General features: G+C 38.0%; 1 protein-coding gene across 2 annotated transcripts; it reads right to left on the bottom strand.

The window, feature by feature from the left end:
- Nucleotides 1-1,461: 1,461 nt before the first annotated feature.
- RIMOC1 (RAB7A interacting MON1-CCZ1 complex subunit 1) lies at nt 1,462-24,146 on the bottom strand. 2 transcript variants are annotated; one of them, XM_086361579.1, is made up of 7 exons: nt 24,024-24,146; nt 20,555-20,661; nt 18,347-18,490; nt 17,019-17,150; nt 12,773-12,887; nt 6,245-6,527; nt 1,462-5,461 (listed from the first exon to the last, which is right to left on the bottom strand). In XM_086361579.1, coding segments are annotated over exons 1-7 (882 nt in total). In that variant the 5' UTR covers nt 24,124-24,146; the 3' UTR covers nt 1,462-5,460. The 2 variants fall into 2 exon arrangements, with proteins under 2 accessions (XP_086217705.1, XP_086217704.1); XM_086361578.1 differs by lacking the exon at nt 1,462-5,461 and having other exon boundaries at nt 5,939-6,527.
- Nucleotides 24,147-25,103: the final 957 nt, after the last annotated feature.

The raw sequence follows: 25,103 nt of genomic DNA, 5'->3' as shown, positions 1-25,103 counted from the left end.
ATATTAAGAGGTGACAAGATTACACAGAAGAATGATACAAAAAAGATCTCCATGACCCAGATAACCATGATGATGTGATCACTCACCTAGAGCCAGACATCCTGGAATGCGAAGTCAAGTGGGCCTTAGGAAGCATCACTATGAACAAAGCTAGTGGTGATGGAATTCCAGCTTAGCTTTTCAAATCCTAAAAGATGATGCTGTGAAACTGCTGCACTCAATATGCCAGCAAATTTGGAAAACTCAGCAGTGGCCACGGGACTGCAAAAGGTCAGTTTTCATTCCAATCCCAAAGAAAGGGAATGCTAAAGAATGTTCAAACTACCGCACAATTGTAGTCATTTCACACGCTAGCAAAGTAATGCTCAAAATTTTCCAAGCCAGGTTTCAACAGTACGTGAATGATGAACTTCCAGATGTTCAAGCTGGATTCAGAAAAGTCAGAGGAGCCAGAGATCAAATTGTCAACATCTGTTGGATCACAGAAAAAGTAAGAGAGTTCCAGAAAAACATCTATTTCTGGTTTATTGAATAAGCACTTCGAAGATTAACTCGTTTTTTTCTTCCAACCTGTGAAGTAGGTTATTATTCCTGTGTTAAACAACAGAATGCTAAGGCACAAAAAGGTTAAATAATTTATATGGTGTCACAAAGCTAGGAAACAAGAGAGCTGGGGTTAGGGCCTCTGGCTCTAGAACCCATATTCCTAACAACTAAACTACTCTGTCTGAAGGTTATCAGGACCAGAATAATACTGTCAATACATTATCAAACCAAACTTGAGTCCATTGCCTATATGCATTAAAGGCAATCTACTGACACCCAGATCATGAAGGACAGTGCAGCATCTATTGCAGACACAAAACAAGAGGCATGCACCATTAATGCTCAAAAGAAGACTCCCAGATTTGCTGATGGCTTTCAGAGAAAGTTTTTTAAAGACAGAGTAAGGGAGAGAGTTGCAGGGTACCTGATCGGCCTGTGGACATTCTTCTGATTGGTTGGTGGCAGTCAAGAGCAACATCCTTCTGGTTCATATCAGTCTGGGACCTATGTTCTTCTGGTTGGCCTACAATTTAACTTCTTCCATGTGGTGAAAGTTTGAAATTTGCAAAACAGCTCAAAGGATATGGTTTATAACATTATCTATAAACTCTAAGGAGGAACTAAAGCTCCTTGACTTTGTTTAATGGCTAAATCATTATTTTGTCTTGTTTGACTGTTTCTGCGTTTTCTCACTTCTCTGATTAAATTTATATTTTGAACTTGGGGAAGGCCTGGGAAGCTGAAGTTCTTCTGTGAAGAGGCAGGTAGAGGACACAGTGGGCGGAGGAGGCAATCTGTCTCAGAAAGGCCACATAAGGTTGTGCTTGGTTAAAAACACTAAATTAAGATGATGAAAGTTTTCATTCTAATACAATACCCAGATTTAAAGAAAACAAAGAATGAACAAAAAACAAATATGGGATTATGGTTTTATTTTTTTTTTTAATTTTATATGCTCCAAAACACTTTACTTGGAAATTTTCACTAGAAGTAGGAAAACAAACAAAAACCAGTAAGGGACAGCAGCACAAATACGTAATGCATACTTTTACTGTGGATACATTAAATGTATGTTCATGTAATACTTTCATAACATGACAGCTCATACTGTGTTAAAAAAAAAATAATACAAGAAAGTGATGCTAGAGAACTACGGAATCCTGTACTCTGTGCAGAAGGGATATCCTTATGGGAGCCAGAAATGGAGCCCTGGAAAGTGGAGAAGAAACAGTGACAAGCGATCTACAACTAGCCTATCAGCCAGCTGTGAGTATTTAAAAAATGGCATTAAAAAGAATCTGAGAAAGCCTTTAAGAGACCATACCCACTTACATTACAGAATTTCCAGTGGAACTTACAGATGGAACTTACTTGCTGTAACAAGGCAAGAAGGGAAATTTTATTGTGGGGTTTTAGCCATGACTCTCACTTCACTCTACTGAACACGAAGAAATAAGAGAAAGTCTTCTGTCATGATGTGCACTTTAATCAGCATCAAGCAATTCACAATAGCAGAAACCCTATAAATGCAGCAAAGCAGACAAGCCTTTAACTAAGTCTCAAAGCCTAGTTAACATGGGAAAATTCATCCTGGAAAAGAACCATACAAATTTAAGGATTATGAAAATTCCTTTATCAGAGTTAAAGTTTTAGTAACCCATCAAGGAGTTCAAAATGGAGAGGAACTCCAAGTGTAATAAATTCTACAAGGCCTTTAGGTTATCACTTACCCAATAGTAAGGCCCACATTGGAGAGAAACCATTTAAATGTGATCAAAATGAAAAGTTCTTAGGAAGTGATTCATTCTTTAATCCAGCATCAAAACTTTCAAAAGAGAAATTTTATGAATACACTGAATGTGAAACAGCACATTTGATGGTGTTTAAACAGAGGGGAGACACAAATGATGAAGTAGATAGGTGCTTGGAGGTGTCTTCCCAACCACCCTAAATAAAACAGCACCTTTCTTAAGAGTCACACTAGCCTGCTTAATTATTCATAGCACTCAACACTCACCACACTATATTTTTACTTCTTAAAATGCATTAACTTCTTCCACTAGAATATAAACTCTGATGTTTTACAAAGCTATATTCTCAGTGGATAAAGTGGAAATTCTGTGTGAAGTCTGTCCCTGTCCAATGGGAAAGAGACAGATAAATGGCTTATGCTGAGGGCTCTTCTAAACTTGAAGGTGAGATACTTAGAGTGACTCCACTTCGAAGGGCTAAAGGATAAAACAGCATGTAGCAGGCACGTGTTGATAAGTAAATTATAATACTTTGATCAGTGAATTATAGTACCTTCCTTATGTGGAATATTTGGTATTTTGAAGTTAATCCATTCTAAATGAAACAATTCACTTATTAGGCTTTAATATATAAAAATGTACTGTTCATTGCTTCGTGATATATCACAGTAAAAAGCACTGTAAATGTTATGATCTACAAATTATTCTCCAATTGTGTGGGGGATGAAAAAGTTGTACAGAAAGCACCCCAACAGTACCCTCATTAGTATACCAACCAGTGAGAGACCCAAAAGGGCTGTTTCACAGGGGTCATGAGGACAAAATGGAGTCTCTAGCTTCTAAAGACAAAGTTCTCTTTTTCTCTCTGGTTCTAAATCTAAACAATACTTTACTCCTCTGAGGAATAATTCCTTCTTGGCCTTGTCAACCACTGGTACAAGAGGGCATGGCAGTTTGGAATCAGATATCAGAAACCCTTTTGTGGCAGAGTTAAGCACTTAAGAATCATGTCTCTTATTAATTCAAAAAGCATGACTAAGGGCCTATCATTCATTAAGCACTATGCATAAAGATAAATTTTCAAAACATGGAATTTGTCAACTCTTAAGAAAAATGACTATAAAGCAATAAAATAACATGGGAGGGGAAGATTCAGGGAGGCAAAGATTCAGGGAGCAGAAACAAAGAAACTTGTAACTTTGACTGAAAAGGGCTGGAAAAAGCCTTACAGACACAATATCACTGGGGCTGAGTCCTTAAGGAAAAATATTTCCTTAGCCACAAAGAAGGGCAACGCATCCCAGTTAGAAGTAACAAGAATAACAAAGGAAAAAAAACACATAGCACATTGGGAAAGGAACTGGTACACTTGTGACTGATCATGATGCTCCAAAAGGGGTGGAGTGAGGATGGGTAGTCTGTGATTTAAATCTTCATGCTTAGAAAGCATAGAGGCATTTTTCACAGCAAAACTTGTTAAAGACTGAATTAAATAAAAATATTCTTAGCTGTGTGAGGATAAACAAGAGACAGAGATAGGGAGAAAGTCTCCACTTGTCCCAAGAGGTTCTATCAGAACATTTATCAAAAAGGAGCCTAAGGAACACTGTACTAGAATATGATCACACAAGAGCTGCAGAGATGAGACTGGCAATGTAGGCAGAAGAAAGCAGATTACAGCATTCTGTGTTGCCCTGCTTTGTGGAAGATTGAAAAAAAAAACATGAACTGGAAAAGATTATAGGTGAAAGATGAAGATTAGTTGTGTGTGAGCATGTTAAATTTAAAATCACTGTGGGATGTCTAAGTGAAGATATTTAATAGGCAATTACAAAGAAGGTTTAGAGAGCAGAAGTTGGGATTCAAAGTGCAGGTTTTGGAGTCAGCCTAACATTACAGGTGGTAGAAGCCATGGCTATGAATAACATCACACAGAAGTACAGTTGATCCTTGAACAATGAGGGGATTAGGGATGAATCCTCCTGGCAGTAAAAAATCAGAATATAACTTATAGTCAGCCATCCATATCTGAGGATATGACCAACTGCTGGTTGTGTAGAAGTGTAGTATTAACGATTTAAAAAAAAATTTATAGGCAGTCCCATGCAGTTCAAAATTCAAACCTGCATTGTTCAAGGGTCAACTATATTTAGAGTAAGTAAAAAAGAAAAAAAAAGAGAAAGGTAGGAAGGAAATACGGGAGAAGGAGGAAAAAGAGAAAAAGGATAGTACTTTGGGAAATAGTAATACCTACAGGGTACAGACAGAAAAAAAGAGAAGCCCTGGGAGAAAGGAGAAAAGTCGGCAGAAAGGAAAGGTGGGGAAATTGGTGGAGAGGAAAAGAGGTGGAGACCTCTTTTCCTAGAAAAAGAGGGAAAATGAGTAGGGCAAAGCGGGGAAACAAAGACTGACCTCCGCATAGTCTCTATTTTCTGTTAAGACAAGACTAAGAGCCATGTGCTAGGGGAGGGGACAAATGGCCAGAGAACAGTGATGAGGCAAGTCAGAGGTATGTGTGAGTCACAAGGGGAAAGGGACAGATAAATGGCCTACGCTGAGGGCTCTTCTAAACTTGAAGGTGAGATATTTAGAGTGACTCTACTTTGAAGGGCTGCAGGAACTTCACATGGAATTCAGTATCCCAGAAAAGAAGGGGGAATGATAGGATTAATTCAATATAGAGAGAAGGCCTGAAGAATGATTAGGCTGAAGGACAAGGGGAAGATGGGATCTGAAGGGACTGTAGAAAGCTCTTCATGTGATGTCCCAGAAAACCAAGGCTGGACAGGGAAGGAAGAAAACTCTGAAAGGGGCTGATGGTGAGGAAAAAAGTAGTAGTAACAGGAGGCTCTGAAGAAGCAAAAGAGATAGGAGAGCAGTAAGACAGAAAAATCAACAAAAATGAGAAAGTAAAAAGTTGGAAAGATGAAAATGTCATTAGTTACTGAAACTGAAGATTTCAGAAACAGAAACTCAGGATGGTGATATTCATGGAGTGGCCATGGGAGTCAAGTTCCTGGAATGTGATGAAGTCAATGGCCCAGAGATTGAGGATACTGGCAAGGTGTCAGCCAGGTCATCCCTAGACGACAACAGGAACTGAGGTAGACAGAAAGACTGTCAGTGAGATAGCAGGCTGGGCTCTTGGCCTTTAACACTCACCCCTACAATCAAAGACAGAAAATATTAAAATTTCAGAATGTATGAAAAGATGTGCCCTAAGACACAAGACTAATGGCAGAGTAACCTAACGGTTTTATCTTCATTATTTGTTTAATAAACCATGCATATTCTTTAAAACAAAAGAAGAAAAATCATTTTAAAATTTTTATAAAATGCCTAACAGACTAAAAATTTTAAATGCCATTAGTACTATGTAGTGAAACAAAAATTCTTCTGTGGAGTCTTTCATTATTTATCTTACTCTGAAAATGGTACATAGATACAAGTCACAATTTTTCATTTTGCCAATTTTTAAATACACTCATAGCATATATCCAAAGCAAAGAGGTGACTTGATTTTAATCTCTGAAGTGTAGCAAACTTCAAGAGAGGGAGACTAAAAAAATATATAAAAACAGTTAAAATGTTCAATTTTATGTTATGTCTATTGTACCACAGTAAAAAAAAAATCTAAAGAATTAATAACAGAAAAAATCTTTATAGAGATAAATTGGATTCCTTCTTAATATTAGTCACAGGATATCTGTAGTTCAGGCTGAGTTAGAATAATGTAAATGCCATTTCAGAAATTAAAGAATCATTCCTTCACAGGTTTAAGAATATATAGTGAAAGACAGTAATGGCATTTTAAAAAGGGTAACCATGCTGGCTATCTTTATGTAGTGTAATGTTCATAAATTCAGTATCATTATGTCTTCTTTTCTGGAATTTTCATTTCCTGAGTCTTTTTGTTTTTCTGTTTGAAAAGGACTAGAAGAACTTACTAGTTAGTGTGATGCTGAAAGAAGTTTAAAATTTGTTTTGCATTTGTTGTATTCCATTCTTGTTCTTTCAGGGGTCCTTCGCATACAAATACATACTTTTTCAAAATTTTCTCTCCTACTTCTCGGAAATCCAAAGGTTCTTTGTGTGTAGCGTAACTTGCTCCAGAAACGCCAATATCCATTTCATGATTTTCTGGCTGTTGATCTGCACAATGCTTCAATCCCCAATAACACATTTCTCCACTGTACATCATAGCCAGCAAATGAATGTCACTAAATATTCCTAGGAAAGTCATTTAAGTTGAGAGATTAGAATTTAAAAACTTTAAAAGAAACCCTAATGATTAAGACTCTAATAAAATCCTTTTATATTATTAAGCATTTTCCCTTCTCATTTAACAGTTATACTTAGAAAAGCCAAATATCACTTAACACAATCCTCATTTCATTGACACCTCCATCTCTACTTTATAAAAGAAGCCAAATCCCACCCTCCCCAAAAATTATTTTTAAAGAATCATTTAGGTTTGTGTATTCACCTTTCTGGGATTATCTTTAGGATCTGTTTGAAAATCTAATCTAAATCAATGGAACCTCTCCCAGAAATGTGCACTGCATATTCCCCATACTACTCAAAGATTCCCTTGATTCCATTCATGAACAGAACTTTTATTTAGGGGGTATACTCAAGGATCAGTAATACAGTTCCTATATTTCTACAATAGTGTACAGATACAATCCTGCATAATCATGTCCCTTAGAGGCCATAAAATTTGAAATAACTAAAGGTGTTAAATTGTATCCAAGATGCTTCATCTTCTCAGGAAAAAGGAATACACTGCAGGATTTCCATCAAAAGTTGAAAGCATAATTATAGAAGAAGGCAATTATATGATTAAACATTTATGACACACAGAGTTTATTAATTTGATATTAAAAAAAAACCTAGAATAGTAAAGATTTGGGGATAAATGATCAACTTTGTACAACTCACCAAAGCTCTTTAAACCTCAGTTTGCAAGACTCAGGATTCCACATGCCCTACTTATTTCATGGAATTTTAATGAGCTTTGGTTCTGAGATTTTTTCTCTCTTTTAGCTATGAAGAAATGAAGTGAAAAGAAAAGATTATGGGTAATATGCCTTATACTTATGAAGCTGTTTTGTACATATTACCCATAATCATTTCTTTCTCATTTCATTTCTTCATAGTTAAAAGATCAAAATCTTCAGAGAAAAAGCTAGAATAGTGTTAGATATTATTCAGAATGTAAAAAGAAACAGACCTAGAATCTGAGAGGATCTGGATAAAAATTACTAACTTTGTGCAACTCATCAAAGCTCTTTAGGCCCCAGTTTGCAAAAATCAAGATTCCACATGCTCTCCTTAATTTCATGAAGTTTTCTTAAGGAATAGTTGGTGGGGTTTTCTGCATCCCCAATTAAAGATTTTCACTCCAGAATTATATTTCATATTAGATAGGGCATTTCATCAAATGAGTATCCTTTCTCATTTTTGTGATCTTACACCCTAATTATTCCTAAAAAGACTGGTAAAGTAAGGAGACAGGAGCAAAACTGAATGAAAGGTTGAACTTTTAAGTAGACTAGATCTTTAGAAGGAAGAGCTGAAGTAAGACCCACACAGTGAGGCCACATGGGAAAGATGAGAAGGGTTTGTTTAAGGGAGATCTGGCATCCAGTTTACACCCAACTCTAAGCTAGCCTCATCCTTTATACTAACAAGGAGTTAAGGCTAAGAAAAGTACACAGATATCCTATAGGAAGGTGTCTCTGAGGAGCAAAAGAACAGCTATATACTAAAGAGTGTTTCTCAAACTTCACTAGAATTATTACCTGGAGGACATGATGAAATGCTGGTTGCTGGATTCCCACCTCTAAAACTTGCAGATTCAGATATGGAATTGCATCTATGAATCTGCATTTTTAACAAAGACTTAGAATCTAGGGTGAGGCTGCTGGTCCATAAACTATGCTAAACTATTGTTTCAAAATACCAAGGGAAGAGATGAACAACATAAAAAATACTCTTCCTCCCTCCCTACTCTCTCAAGGAATCCATTACTCTCTAGTTACACTGTTTTTGGTGCTATAAATTTTCTTTGATATTTTTCTGCTAAGTTTCAGCATGGTTTTCAATAAAACACTTCACTATTTACTGTTCATATGCTTAGTGAACATGTATGTGAGAGTGGGGGATGAAGGGAGGGAGAGGATGAATAATCCATGAAGTAAGATTGAGGGCAGAGACTTTTATGTTAAAAAAAAAAAAAAAAAGGTGGCCATACTGGCATTCTCTAGAAGCAGTGATATCTAAATCTGACTGCATCATAATTACAGGAGGTAATAAAAATAGATTCCTGGACTCCAGATATTGAATCAGAACCTTAAGATGATACACAGAAATCAGTATTTTTCACACGCTACCCAGGCAATTACTGATTTCAATTCAGAGCTCCTCCTTCAAGACATCTGAAATTCAGGTTCTGGGCTAAGCAATGAGCCAAAGGCTGCCAGGATGGGTGGTTCTTAGTGGCATAAAAAGGGCATAAACCAAGGATGCACACAGCTGAACAGTCCTTTAACCTATTTAACTCCAGGGTTATAGTGACAAGGCTATTTTTATAAGGGCCCACAGAATAATGAAACACAGAAATGAAATAAAAAGGTTTACTGAATACATTACTTGATAATTTCTAAAAGCAAAAAATTTAATGGCACACAGGTAATGATCAAAGGACAAAATGATTATCTCACCTTCTAAAAAGACATAAAAATCACTGAAAGCATACACTGCTTTAAGTTTTATCAAAAATCAGGCAAACTATTATTAAGACCTGGTCACAAAAGTTTTGATGATTCTTAAAGAACTTTTAACTCTAATTAGCATTAAAAACTATTCTGGGGCTTCCCTGGCGGCTCAGTGGTAAAGAATTTACCTGCCAATGCAAGAGACACAGGTTTGATCCCTGATCTGGGAAGATCCCACATGCTGCAGAGCAACTAACGCCTATGTGCCACAATCACTGAGCCTGTGCTCTAGAACCCACAGGCCCCAACTACTGAAGCCTGCATGCCCTAGAGCCCTGCTCCACAACAACAAAAGCCATCCTAATGAGAAGCCCGTGCATTCCAACTAGAGAGTAGGCCCCCGTTCACAGCAACTAGAGAAAAGCCTATGCAGCAACGAAGATACAGCACAGTCAAAAAAGAAAAAATAATAATTATTCTGAATTACGTTTTTTATACTGGCTAACAAAATTAAAAAAAAAAATTTAGAACCACTCCACCAGGGTCTTAAGAGTAATTTAGCTTATGAGAAGTAGGCTTCCTGGCTACTAGTCTACATCTCAAGCAATCAAGTAGGGAAGAACAAACTGCTTTAGTTGAGAGCAAGCCAACACCAAGAGGACTGACTCCTGTGGCAAAACTGCTAGGGAGCTGATTTTACTTTCTTGTTTCCTGGAAAAAAAGAGAGACCGTATCTGTGCCTTTGATTCCCCTGTTGAAGAAGCAATGGAAGGTAGAGGCAAGTGTAATCAATTATAATCCAAAAGAAGACCAGTATCACAAGGATGTTGAGTCCTGCACTCAATATGCCAGCAAATTTGGAACACTCAGCAGTGGCCACAGGACTGGAAAGGTCAGTTTTCATTCCAATCCCACAGAATGCTCAAACTACTGCACAATTGCACTCATCTCACACACTAGTAAAGTAATGCTCAAAATTCTCCAAGCCAGGCTTCAGCAATACGTAAACCGTGAACTTCCAGACGTTCAAGCTGGTTTTAGAAAAGGCAGAGGAACCAGAGATCAAATTGCCAACATCTGCTGGATCACGGAAAAAGCAAGAGAGTTCCAGAAAAACATCGATTTCTGCTTTATTGACTATGCCAAAGCCTTTGACTGTGTGGATCACAATAAACTGTGGAAAATTCTGAAAGAGATGGGAATACCAGACCACCTGACTGCCTCTTCAGAAACCTATATGCAGGTCAGGAAGCAACAGTTAGAACTGGACATGGAACAACAGACTGGTTCCAAATAGGAAAAGGAGTACATCAAGGGTGCATATTGTCACCCTGCTTATTTAACTTCTACGCAGAGTACATCATGAGAAATGCTGGGCTGGAAGAAGCACAAGCTGGAATCAAGATTGCCGGGAGAAATATCAATAACCTCAGATATGCAGATGACACTACCCTTATGGCAGAAAGTGAAGAGGAACTCAAAAGCCTCTTGATGAAAGTGAAAGTGGAGAGTGAAAAAGTTGGCTTAAAGCTCAACATTCAGAAAACGAAGATCATGGCATCTGGTCCCATCACTTCATGGGAAACAGATGGGGAAACAGTGGAAACAGTGTCAGACTTTATTTTTTGGGGCTCCAAAATCACTGCAGATGGTGACTGCAGCCATGAAATTAAAAGACGCTTACTCCTTGGAAGAAAAGTTATGACCAACCTAGATAGCATATTCAAAAGCAGAGACATTACTTTGCCAACAAAGGTCCGTCTAGTCAAGGCTATGGTTTTTCCAGCGGTCATGTATGGATGTGAGAGTTGGACTGCGAAGAAAGCTGAGCGCCGAAGAATTTCTGCTTTTGAACTGTGGTGTTGGAGAAGACTCTTGAGAGTCCCTTGGACTGCAAGGAGATCCAACCAGTCCATTCTGAAGGAGATCAGCCCTGGGATTTCTTTGGAAGGAATGATGCTAAAGCTGAAACTCCAGTACTTTGGCCACCTCATGCCAAGAGTTGACTCATTGGAAAAGACTCTGATGCTGGGAGGGACTGGGGGCAGGAGGAGAAGGGGACGACAGAGGATGAGATGGCTGGATGGCATCACTGACTCGATGGTCATGAGTCTGAGTGAACTCCGGGAGCTGGTGATGGACAGGGAGACCTGGCGTGCTGGGATTCATGGGGTCGCAAAGAGTCAGACAGGACTGAGCAACTGAACTGAACTGAACTGATCATAAGGATAGTGATAAAAAAAATTCCAGGCCATGACAATACATAACTTTATGTCTAGAAATAGGAGAATAAGGGAAATATTTTGCCTCTTTCTTTGAGTTTAAATAGCTTTAATGTCCATCTCTGATTCTTCTTTTAAATCAATCCATGCAGGTGAGGAAATTTTAGAAAGCTCATTTTCAATGCAACTAATCAATTCACGAGTTACCTGGAATAAATACTTCTCACGAATAAATCAAAACACATTTGTCAAAACACCATCTTTGTCAAAACATCATGCTCACTTTATATCTACAACAAGTTGTTTTAAGGACAAGCCACTTGTAGCCAGTCATATATGTTAATGGCACTTAATTCACAGTGTTTTTTTTTTCCATGCAATGTTTTCTAATAGAAAGGGAAAGTCTACAGCAGTTAACAAAGAAGAATTAAAACACACTTATAAAATTAAGACACAGAATTTTCCCTAAGAAATTTTCTTGTTCTTCTGCATGTTTTTCTCATCAAGGTTCCCCAGAATTTCACATGAAGCATAAAAGGAAGTTTACGTATATAATCTAACATCTTTTGCCAGCTATGTGACCTTACCAGGCTTATCAGGACCTCAGTTCTTCCATTTGTAAAAAGAGACACTAAAACTAAAAGGTTCTTCCCTCTCAAACCTCAGTCTAAAACCCAAATGATGCTCTACTTCCAGTTCCTAACATTTTTAAGTGCACAGATGTTTATGACAGAAACCAGCAGATACCATCCAACATGCACTCTTCCCTTCTTTCTTAGTCAAGAGACTTTACTAGGGATGGCAATGTATAATGTAAAGAGCAATACATCCCAGATTTCCTTCTAGCTATATGAAGCTCTGTGATTAAATTCTGGCCAGTGAAATGTTGGCAGAAGTGTTCTCAGTGTTGTAACAAGCTTCTAATAAGGCTGTAAGACCTGGCTGAAAGAAACTTCCTTTTGCTATTCGTAGAGACTGAAACATAGCTGAAACAGAAGGAGCTCCAGCAGCATCTTGAGACACTGCAAATGGAAGCAATGTCCTCAACAGGTATGCCTGTTGCACAACTCTGGCAAATACTGTTTATATGAATTCTATAAAGCACATCCCTCTGAAGTCGCAGGGCTCTACTTCAAAAGACGATAGAAGAAAAAGACAAGAATCTGATGCCTTGAAGCCACCAAAACCAGTTGTGGACCTTTTTTTAAGTGAAAAAGCAGTAAATTTCTTCTTGTTTTGAAGTTACTTCTAGTCCCTGTTATAAGAAGCCATACCAGAGCCTGATCAGGGCCGAGTGGGGATGCAAAGAAAGTAAAAGCAACATGATAAATTAATTTCTTTAAACTATTAAACAGAGATTAGCAGTACTTTTATGTATTACATAAGACTTCCAATTTTTAAAAAAAGCCTTTTATTATTGTTTTGTCTGTAATGTAAACCTTGAAATTTACTTAAATCATTTAAATCTAAGAAACATTTTAAAATCTTAAAATGCTTTGAAACACTTAGAAAACTGAAAAAAGAATCATATTACCTTCACTTAGTAATTTAGCTGTGTCTAGGTCTTGGAAAGAAGCTCCTTCATTTAACTGGATGGGACATCGAAAATTCAGCATTTGTAGTAAGTAACTGATTCCATCAACAAGGTACTAAATGAAAGCCAAAAACAAAGAATCCGGGTTATTAAATGCAGAGCTACAGAAACTTCAAATGTTAATATTTTCACTCAGGAGAATACTGGCTAATAGTTATTACTAGATATGTCTTATGGTTATTACATTACAATGTTGTAAGGACCCACTACCTTGAAATTTTTAAAAGGGTATTTTAAAGTATAACCTGCCAACTAGTAAAAGGGTATGTGGGAAAAAACCTTCAAGGATAACAGCCTTGTTGTGGTGAAGGGGCTTTTGTAACTCATGAACCATGCTGTGCAGGGCCATACAATATGGATGGGTCATAATGAAGATGGATGGGTCAAAATGTGGTCTACTGGAGGAGGAAATGGCAACCCACTCCAGTATTCTTGACTTAAGAACCCTACGAAGAGTATAAAAAGGCAAAAAGATATGACACTGGGAGACAAGACCCTAAGGTTAAAAGGTGTCTAACATGCTACTGGGCAGAGGGCAATTACTAATAGCTCCAGAAAGAATGAAGCAGCTGGGCCAAAGCAGAAATGATGCCAGTAGAGGATGTCGATGCTATAAAGAACAAAACCGCATAGGAACTTGGAATGTAAGGTCCATGAATCAAGGTAAATTGGACGTAGTCAAGCAGGAGGTGGCAAGATTGAACATCAACATCTTAGGAATCAGTGAACTAAAATGGACAGAAATGGGTGGATTTAATTCAGATGACCATTGTATCTACTACTGTGGGCAAGAACTCCTTAGAAGCAATGGAATAGCCCTCACAGAGTCCAAAATGCAGTCCAAAATTCAAAAATGACAGAATGATCTTGGTTCCCTTCCAAGGCAAAACATTCAACATTCACAGTAATCCCAGTGTACGCTCCAACCACTGATGCCAAAGAAGCTGAAGTTGAATGGTTCTATGATGACCTACAAGAACTTCTAGAATTATCACCAAAAAAAAAAAAAAGATGTCCTTTCTATCACAAGGGACTAGAATGCAAAAGTAGGAAGTCAAGAGATACTAAGAATAACAAGCAAGTTTGGCCTTGGAGTAGAAAATGAAGCAAGGCAAAAGCTAACAGAATTCTGTCAAGAAAACATGCTGGTCATAGCAAACACCCTTTTCCAACAACACAGGAGGCAACTCTACGCATGGACATACCACCATCACCAGATGGTCAATACCAAAATTAGACTGATTATGTTCTTTGCAGCTGAGGATGGAGAAGCTCTATACAGTCAGCAAAAATAAGACCTGGAGCCGACTGTGGCTCAGATCATGAGCTACTTATTGCAAAATTCAAGCTTAAATTGAAGAAAGTAGGGAAAACCACTACACCATTCAAGCATGACCTAATCAAATTCCTCATGATTATACAGTGGAGGTGACAAACAGATTCAAGGGATTAAATCTGGTAGACAAGAGTGCCTGAAGAACTATGGACAGAAGTTCATAACACTATACAGGAGGCAGTGACCAACACCATCCCAGAGAAAAAGAAATGCAAGAAGACAAAGTGATTGTCTGAGGCAGCTTTACAAATTGCTGTGAAAAGAAGAAAAGTGAAAGCCAAGGGAAAAAGGAAAAGATATACCCAACTGAATGCAGAATTCCAAAAAGAGCAGGGAGAGATAAGAAGGCCCTCTTAAATGAAAAATGCAAAGAAATAGAGGAAAAAATAGAATGGGAAAGACTAAAGATATCGTCAAGAATATGAGAGATATCCAGCAAACATTTCATGCAAGGATGGGCATGATAAAGGACAGAAATGGTATGGACCTAACAGAAGCAGAAGAGATTAAGAAGAGGTGGCAAGAATATACAGAAGAACTATACAAAAAGGTCTTAATGACCCAGATAATGACTATGGTGTGATCATTCACCTAGAACCAGACATCCTGGAGTGTGACGTCAAGTGGCCCTCAGGAAGCATTACTAAGGACAAAGCTAGTGAAGGTGATGGAATTCCAGCTGAGCTATTTCAAATCCTAAAGATGGTGCTGTGAAAGTGCTATACTCAATATGCCAGCAAATTTGGAAAATTCAGCAGTGGCCACAGGACTGGAAGAGATCAGTTTTCATTTCAATCCCAAAGTGCAGCAATGCCAAATAATGTTTCAACAACCACAAAATTGCACTCATTTTACACGCTATTGTAACAAGGCTATACTCAAAATCCTTCAAGCTAGGCTTCAGCAATACCTGAACCAAGAACTTTCTGATGTACAAGCTGGGTTTAGAAAAGGCAAAAAAACCAGAGACTAATTTGCCATCAATTTTCTGGATCATGAAGAAAGCAAAGGAGTTCCAGAAAAACATCTACTTCTGTTTCATTGACTACACTAAAGTCTTTGTGCAGATCACAACAAACCGTGGAAAATTCTTAAAGAGATGGGAATACCAGACCACCTTACCTGCCTCCTGAGAAACCTGTATGCAGATCAAGAAGCAACAGTTAGAACCTTACATGGAACAACTGACTGTTCCATGTAAGGAACAATCAGTTCAAAATAGGGAAAATAGGAAAAGGAATATATCAAGGCTGTTTATTGTCACCTGTTTATTTAACTTATATGTAGAGTACATGTACATGATGTGAAATGCCAGGTTGGATGAAGTTCAAGCTGAACTCAAGACAGCCAGAAGTATCAACAACCTCAGACGTGACAATCATACCACTCTAACGGCAGAAAGCGAAGAGGAACTAAAGAGCCTCTTAATGAAGGTGAAAGAAGAGAGTGAAAAAGCTGGCTTGAAACTGAGCACTAAAAAAATACCAAGATGAAGGCATCTGGTCCCATCACTTCATGCCAAATAGAAAGTAAAAAAGTGAAAACAGTGACAGATTTTATTTTCTTGAGCTCCAGAATCACTGCAGACAATGACCGCAGCCATGAAATTAAAAGACATCTGCTTCTGGAAGGAAACCTATGGCAAAGCTAGACAGTGTATTAAAAAGCAGAGATATCACTTTGCTGATAAAGGCCCATATGGTCAAAGCTATAGTTTTTCCATAAGTCGTGTATGAATGTGAGAGCTGGACCATAAAGAAAGTTGAACGCCGAAGAATTGATGCTGTTGAGCTATGGTGCTGGCGAAGACTCCTGAGAGTCCCTTGGACTGCAAGATCAAACCAGTCAATCTTAAAGGAAATCAACCCTGAATATTCACTGGAATGACTTATGCTGAAGCTGAAGCTCCAACACTTTGGCCATGTTTTGGGAAGAGTCAACTCACTGGAAAAGACCCTGATGCTGGGAAAGACTGAAGGCAACAGGAGAGGATCAGATAGTTAGATATCATCATCAACTCAATGGACATGAATTTGAGCAAACTCTGGGAGATACTGGAGGACAGAAGAGCCTCACATGCTACATTCCACGGGTTACACAGAGTCAGACACAACTTAGGGGCTGAACAACAGGGGGAAAAATCACTAATTAAGAACACATGATTCAGTAACATACTTGTCAAAAATGTCATCAGAGGAAGAAATCAGTAAAGATAATAAAGATATGTTCAATATCAACTTGTTAAAAATATGGATACACTTACTATAATTTAGAAACACTATAATCAAATTTTTATATCTGAAACTGTGACCTCTCATTTGCAGGCCCACATAAACTGTGTGTACAACCAACTCAAGATAGGAAGGATCCATAGTTATACAAACATTAAGATAGGATCTTTGCATTTACTGATTTGGTCAGAAGAATCAGGAAAAATCAGAGAGCCACAATTTTCTAAGAGCAGGGTCATGTGGAATCTTTAGGAGTGATCTGCTAATAGAAAGAGGCTCACTACCAAGTTTTGTTTTCTTCAGGCCAAAAAATATGCTTAGAAATTAATACAGATTATCTGTCTTATATCATAAAAAATAAAAATCTGGGACTTAAAAAAAAAAGTGTAAAACTTTCCAGTTTACAAAGGATTTTCACATGTTATTTTATGGTTTTTCTTTTCCATATTATTTAATCTTCACAGTAATTTCAATTTAAGATTACACAGCTGATAAGTACAGGCCTGGAATGAAAACCCAGGCCCTTTGACTCCTTGGTTCTTAATCCTATATTAAAGACAGATTTTAGAAACATTTAAATGTCAATAATCAAATATGTATGAGGAATTTGCTTTTTTACCTTTTTAAGTAAGCTAGATTTTCTTGTGAGCCAGTCTCTCCTTTTGGTCAGAGAATGACAATACATGTAGAGTAGGGCTCCTCGTCTCCAGGAGAGACATTCCAGGAGTTCATCTCCAAGCAAATCACAGTGCTGAAATACAACAAAGACTCAGTTTAAAAAGAGAAACTTCATGTCTATAAAAATAAAAACTAAATTTCAAAATATTGAGAAATTAAAAATATTCATTTCATAAAATCTGCCCTTTACTTTGCGACCTACACAGGAATGACTTACTTTGAATCAATTAGAAATATAGACATCTACTGCTACATAAAAATTACAGTAACTACTCTAATTTACAAGTATTTCTACATAATTGATATTCAAGTATTTAAGTAACTAAATCCTCTAATGTATTTCAAATATAAGTATTCCACAGTCTGATGGGAAAAATAAGTTTTCAGAAATATATATATATATATATATGTTACTTGAAACATTTTCTACTACTACTAAATTAAAACAATGAAAAGATATATACAAAAACAATTTAAATGAATCAAACTTTTATTATGTGGTATCTTTTAAAACTTGGGATTATTTATTTACACAATTAGCATTCCCTGATAAAACAGAGAGCAACAAAGATATCTCAGTAGAGACAGCCAGCAGGTAGCTGAAGATGAGAAATTATTTGCCTGAATGAATGGATTTCCCTGCTGATCCAGGGGTTTAAAGTAGTCAGGGCTAGATAAAAAAATCCTGGGAATCATTGAAATAGAGACAGCAGTAAAAAGTGTATGGACAAACAAAGACAAAATAGAAACTATTAGAGGATTAAGGAGATATTCTTGGGGAGTGCCTATGTTTCCAGAATGGGAGAGAGGTGAGATGCTTAGAAAGAGAAAGAGCAAGGCTTCTCAGAGATGAAGAGAAGCATGAAAGGCCTTTAGGGATGTTATGATCCTTGGAAAGACAGCAAATGTCCAGGAGGAAGAGGACTGTGAAAGAACCAGAGACGTGGTCATTAAGATCACTAGGAACCTTCAAGAAAACATAGCATCTGCAAAAGTAAAGGGAGCAGAAATAGCAAATGTGTATCTTTAGAAAATGACTATGCACTGTGTATAACTTCATCATAGAAAATGTTCTGAAACATATTTATAAAAATGGATACTTTAGTTTTGACATCAGTCTGAAACGTTCAACTCTCATATACCCTTCCTTCAGTCAATTTAAAACAGAGACAAAGACACATTTAAGAAGGAAAAAAACACAGATCCTAAAGGGTAGTCTAGCAGGAATTAGCAGCATTCCACCATAATTCATAGTTGTGCAAAACTTACTTTTGGATGCATATTATTTTCTTTAACCAAAATTTCTGGTTCTGAAAGAAAATTGATCAACTCTTTTACTTTCTGTGAAGAATCTTCAGGAAAATCTTCATCTACTAGCTTGTTCTCCTCAAAATATGTCATGTCCAAAATAGCCTGCAGTAAGAGAGAAAAAAGTGTAATATAAAAGATTTGAATTAGAATGAATAACTCTTACAGTTTAATCTTACATATATTCTTTGCGACCCCATGGACTGTAGTCCTCCAGGCTCCTCTGTCCATGGGGTTTTTCAGGCAAGAACACTAGAACAGGTTGTCATTTCCTTCTCCAGGGGATCTTCCCAGGGATCAAACCTGCATCTGCTGCATTGTGGGTGGATTCTTTACCCACTGAGCCATCAGGGAAGCCCCAGTAGTCAGTCCTAGCTGTAAATATAATCTAAGACGAATTTATAGTAAACTTTGTAAGATTTAACTAAACACTGATTTAAGATAATCCAGCTTTCCTCAAAAAATAAAATGGATATTTATGTTTTAATTCAGGTAAGTTAATCATATACAATATAAAAAGTTTTTTATATTCTTTGTTATTTCCATATATTACTTTCTGAACATTTTCTAAATGCCTGCTGTATCAAGAAAAGGTCACTACCTCCAGTTTTGTACACTGAATCTTCAAAGGATTACCTATTTCCCCAAATGAAGAGTCAGCTCTTTCAAACTACTCAATCCTTTGTCTCTGTTTAATCTACTTGATGAAGACTAAGGAAACTGAGTTCTGCTACTAGTTCTATCTAACCAACCAAAGACAAGTCATATTTTACTTCTTTTTTAAAGCCTCAGTTACTTCATTGACAAATTGTCTTTTAAAGTCCCCAGCCTTGAGAATAAAATGAATTAACATATGTAAATCACTTAGAACATGACCTGGCACACAGCACTACTTAAGTGACAGGTGCTGTTGTGTTAGAAGGCCTGAGCCAGGAAGGGAGAGATCATCATCCTAAGGAAAAGGACCTGTTGATTCAGAACCACAAGTAAGCTCCAGAAAGGTTTGAGGAATTTTAATTATATCTCTAATTCTTTTGCCTTATTCTCAGAAATAAGTTAAAAGTGTTTACAGCTCTCCTATATGAAAGAAGTAAGATAAACAGGGAACCTTCTGAAAGGAAGGAAAGTGAAGGAAATTTCTCCCAAGCTGAAATAGCTCTCTGGGGTTTGTGGGTACTTGTCAGAGGCTCATTCAACCACATCTGAAGGCAGAACTATGCCCATGTATCTCCTAACAGAAAGCAGCATCAGGCAGCTAAGTGCTATGAATGTGTGTTTTGGAAACTCGACTAAGTTTACTCTTATTTCCTATAACAACTGGCAATCAAGTAAGGGCATATGAAGCACTCTGTTAACTATAAAGTGCTATATAAATGATAGATACTATAATAAAATTATGTTTTTTTAAGGTTTTGCTTTTTTGTTGTGCTGCATGAAAACTAAGGAAACTGAGTTCTGCTATTAGTTCTATCTAACCAACCAAAGACAAGTCATATTTGCAGTCAAGTCATATTTGAAGTCATATTTGAAGGTCTTGTTGCAAATGCAAGATCTTGGTTCACTGACGGAACTCCGTCAGGGTGGAGCCTGTGCCCTCTGCAATGGAAGAACAGAGTCTTAACTACTACATCGCCAGGGAAGTCCCTCAAAATTATGTTTATTAATGTGAACTTGCCTCAGCAGTTTGAGAAAACCTAGAAAACAGATTTTGTCTATAGAGCGGTCTGAATTTGAAAGAAAAGGGAAAGAAGGGGGAACAGCTTTCTGTTCTTATGGACTTGCACAACAAAATCATAGGTAGTCAAGCGAAGAATCCAAAGGAAAGGTAAATTTCAGGGAAAAAAAAAAAATAACCAGAGGCCTTATAGAAATCTCCATTCCCTCTAACATTTCAGAGCTTGGAAATTGCGCATATGAGTATTTTTCTTAATTATCTATACAGGGAAGCAATATTGTTATATGTAAGATTTTTTCCCTGACTTTATAATCCACACATCCAATAAACTTTACTTCTTTGCAAACTGCCTCAGTTTCAAGTCTATATGCCTTATACATAGTTTTTTGAACAAAAACATTTTAAATAAAGAACATTAAACCTAAATTTTGGAGTCAACCCTCTTAAGTAAGCAACCTACCCCACAATATGTCAGAAACCATCTGATTCAGTACCTGTGTGTAAAGTTCTAGAAGATTTGATGGGGTTGAACATTCTTTGTCTTCTCCACACTGAAGTTTCAATTTTTCTAGAGCTGCAGAGGCGCGAATTAAAAAGTGATCTATAAGAGATAAAAATATGATTACTTCACCTATTTTCAGGTGTCTTTTAAACAAAAAAAAAGCTACATATCTAAAATGATAAAATTAATACAACACAGTAATATCTTTTGTAAAACATGAAGTATATCATAATGCCTAACTCTACTTAAATTTATCATGGAAATTTTTTCTTAAAAGCTAGACTTAAAACTTTCTAGGTTCAGTTGCCATTTCTTAAGCACAACGTGTACTTTCATAATGTTTATTTTATGATGTTGACATATTCAAAATGTTTAAGCATTAAATTTAAAACTTTTATTGGAAGAGTACAAATAATATATATAAATCTATAGAAAGGACTTCCACTAAAAACTTGTAATTTCATAAATACATTCTGTGAAGGAAAAAGACTGATTAAACCAAATGCCTCATAAAATGTAAGTGCTGTTAGTTATGAAATTCTAACTTTATAATTATACTTACATATTTATGTATACAAATAGCTGTTGTAAGTAAAATTACACAATATGCCTGGGTAGTTTATTTCTTAAAAACCTAGAAATCAAAACCAAAGCATAGTCCTCACTTTCCCTCTACATTGTCTAACTTATTCCTTTTTTCTTTTGCTTCTATGGTTTCACCTTTTCTTATGAATTTTTCCTCTCTAACCTACAAATTGTCCATATGCATCCAAGGTGCTATCCACCCTTGTGTATCCTGGGTTGGGAAGAACCCCTGGAGGAGGGTATGGCAACCCATTCCAGTATTCTTGCCTGGAGAATCCTCATGGACAGAGGAGCCTGGGAGGCTACAGTTCAAAGAGCTGCAAAGCGTTGGACACTCAGCAACTAAGCACACATACACACACCATCAAAAAAAAAAAAAAAAAAAAAGCCCAACATCAAGACACTTAGATCCTTGAGACTGCCCCTCCGTAGCTTTCTCCTGAAATATATAACCTTTTCCCCTCACTGGTAAACGGACAATGTAGGACCTGGTGAGGGTCCATCTGATCCAGCCTCAGCACCTACACAAGTAGGTAAGCAGATCAGTGTTGGAACAAAAGCACCACCAGTTTAAGTTGCGTCTGTTGGCAGTAATATGACAACCTTAAACTCTCCCCGGTAAGGCCGAACCTGTATCTAGACCAGATTCTGAACGCTTTAAGGTCCACTATTCACCTAAATTGAAAACTACTTCTTCAGCACGGCCTTCCTATCTCTCCTCAGTCCAGAAGTAACACCCATACAGCTCAGGAAAAAAGATTCTACTGTGAACTGAAATGGTTTAGAACAAAACACCCCTCAGGAGCTTCTTTAAACACTGAGTTGATATTTTTTTCTTAATTTGCAGGATTATTTTAAATGTAAAGGCCTGCATTGAATTCATCAAACCATTGCTGAAGGAGCATTTCACATGAACTCATGACATAAATAGAGAAGTGGAGGGATAATGGTTCACCATTTTAGAAAATTTTTATGAAATGTAGAATTTTTCCTAACCATTCAGTCAAAATAGTGACTGACAAGGCAAAGATAAGAGATTCGAACACAGTCCCCAGAAAAGGTCCCTCTAATGGTATATTTCCATATCATAAACACATTGTGCTTGTACAATGAGAAATAAATGAACCAAAATTGACCAGTAGTACAAAGGAGAGTATTCTTACATGGACTAGTGTCTGGCTGTATGTGATCAATTAAAAAACTACAGGAATTATCAATCCCTACAACCTAACATAAATATCATTAAAAAACAAATTTTTACTGTGTATTATTTTTGCTATATTAGAAAATACAAGTTCAAATATATGAAACTATGTTTTAGTTAAACTTCATAAAATATGAAAATCTTGCTAGTAATACTGAACAGTTCATAACGTTGACCACTATTATTGCAATTCTAGTACATTTCAGAACTTTAAAGCCTCCAAACAAGAATATATACTTTACTTTTCACCCTTCACTCTAGACTGGATTAAAGTACACTTCCACTGGAAAATGAGAATGGCTTTTTGGTTTACTGGTAAGTGAATAGCATACATTCTTTCATCTCTTCAGACTGGTTGTAATGGAGCTGGAGTGGGGTGGAAATCACTGAAGTTTATTTGGAAGTAACTTAGATACACTTCCAGACAATAGCTACTGGAATAGCTACTACTGTCCATGAACTAAAATTATTCATGTGATTCACTTACCACAAACCAAAAAAGGAAACTACTTCAGGGTAGTCTTGTGGATTTTTAACAACAGACCCCTAAGAAAAGAAAATCCAGCAAATAGTCCTGTATGGAACTAGAGCCATTTTATCATGGACCCTATTCAATAAATTCACCAACTGTTCAATCGCTTGGGAAAATGTTCCACTACTATTTCTCTATGACTCCGAAGACAACGAGACAGCCCACAAAATTTTTTTAAACTTTCTATCTGTAGTAAAGGTGCAAAACTCGGTAAGAATGTAGAAACCTATAGGCAGCTGGTAAGTAATGAAAAAGAGCAAACGTCGAGGTGATTCTGTGTCAGTCTTTCCTAAGGAAACCGCTTGAGTGAGTGAAGTCGCTCAGTCGTGTCTGACTCTTTGCCACCCCATGGACTGTAGGAGCCTACCACGCTCCTCTGTCCATGGGATTTTCCAGGCAAGAGTACTGGAGTGGGTTGCCATTTCCTTCTCCAGAGGATCTTCCCGACCCAGGGATTGAACCCAGGTCTTCCGCATTGTAGGCAGACGCTTTACCGTCTGAGCCACCAGGGAAATCCAAGGAAACCGCTTAGATATTAAAAAAAAAAAAAAAGTTATTCCAGTACTGACAGGGCCCTTGTGACAACTGAGGTGATGAACGTGAGAGAATCGTTTTAATTACTCCAATGTAAATCTCGACTGTAGACTACTGTTTACAGTTGAGTTTAGACTCCAAAACACAACACAAAAATTTACAACGTAGCAATGAAAAAGCAGAACTATTATACACGCCAAACTATCTTTAGGAAATGCAAAACTACCATTACTTATTTGCGTACCATCATCCAACTTTAACCACTCATTTAAACTTCCCTGTGTACTTTCATCCAGATCTCGCCCCTTTGCCAGTCGCCACCGACCAAGACAGTTAAAGACAAGAAGCACTGATTTGCCTGAGATTTCAACAGTTTTCGCGGGTTATGAAAAACCTGGTCCGGAAGTAAACGCCTTTGCCTTAAACCGATGTGAGCTCCTGGAGGTAGACAAGAGAACGCCCAGCTAGGGCCAGAAGCGCAACACCTTCGGTATTTCTGGCCTGGAATCCATAGACTACAGGCCGCAGCCTCAGCCCCTATGGCCGTCGAGAGCCAGCTCCGAACAACCGCCCGCCTGACCGCCTCCCTCTCCTCAGCTCCCTCACCATCTTCGCCGGCGGCTTCGCTAAGTTGTTGTATGTGGGCCTGAGCCAGGTCTCCGAGTTCCTCCACTCGCCTCACCACACTAGAGCTTGCGGCCGCCATGGCCACAACGGGCGGGCGCGCCCAGTCACGTGACCGCACCGGCCCGAGGTCACCTGATCCCCTGGTGCGGGCGGGGCTGCTTTGGGCGGAGCTTTCTTGGTTGGTGGGAGGGGACCCCAGTTCCGAGAAAGGGATGGCTCAGGACCGCAAAGGTTGTTCCGGGTTATCCTCTTCCTCTTGGACTTCTTCCACAGCCCTGAGTAAGCACTTTGAGGATGGGCATGACGTCAGGACACGCCTCCCTCCCGCCCCGCTTCTAAACCAATAGAGAGCTGGCTCTGTCCCCGCGCTGATCCAATGAAAAGCCCCCTCCGGGGACTGGTTGGAGAGCATAGCTGCAGCGCGGGATTCTCCTGTGAGACATCCCTGGTGGCTCAGACGTTGAGGAGTCTTCCTATAACGCGGGAGACCCCGGTTCAATCCCTGCGTCGGGAAGATCCTCTGGAGAAGGAAATGGCAACCCACTCAGTATTCTTGCTTGGAAAATCCAATGGATGGAAGAGCCTGCCAGGCTACAGTCCACTAGGGTCCCAAAGAGTCGGACACGACTGAGTAACTTCACTTTTCAACGGAGCAGACATTAATCTCTGAAAATAGGGCTGTGTGGTTTTGGTTGTCTAAAATACGGAAAGCCCTACTGGCTCTTCTGGAGCATATCCAAATCTCTGAGCGGTTACTGTGGGTCTAGTTGGGCTTCCCTGGTGTCTCAATGGTAAAGAATATGTGTGCAATGGAGGAGACAGGGATTGGATCCACGGGACCGCTAAACTCTGATGGAAATTCCCAGTCTATGTGGCTGAGTTTTTCTAAAGTTGAATTTTAGCAGTTGGGTTTGCTTTATTTTTGGTCTGCTTTGTCTAGCTCACATTTAACATATTCATCTTGTCCCAGTGTACAAAAATTTTGCATTTACAAAAATTTCTATTGCCACACATCTCTAGACCCTCCCTTAAAGAGGGTCTAAAAAACTTCATGTGCAA

The sequence above is a fragment of the Bos grunniens genome, chromosome 20 (genome assembly GCF_055505025.1).
Source record: "Bos grunniens cultivar Pamir isolate PY7600 chromosome 20, Bosgru_T2T1.0, whole genome shotgun sequence".
Lineage (NCBI taxonomy): Eukaryota > Metazoa > Chordata > Mammalia > Artiodactyla > Bovidae > Bos > Bos grunniens.
Note: the sequence above shows the minus strand (reverse complement) of the source record. Positions and strands in the feature narration are given on the sequence as shown.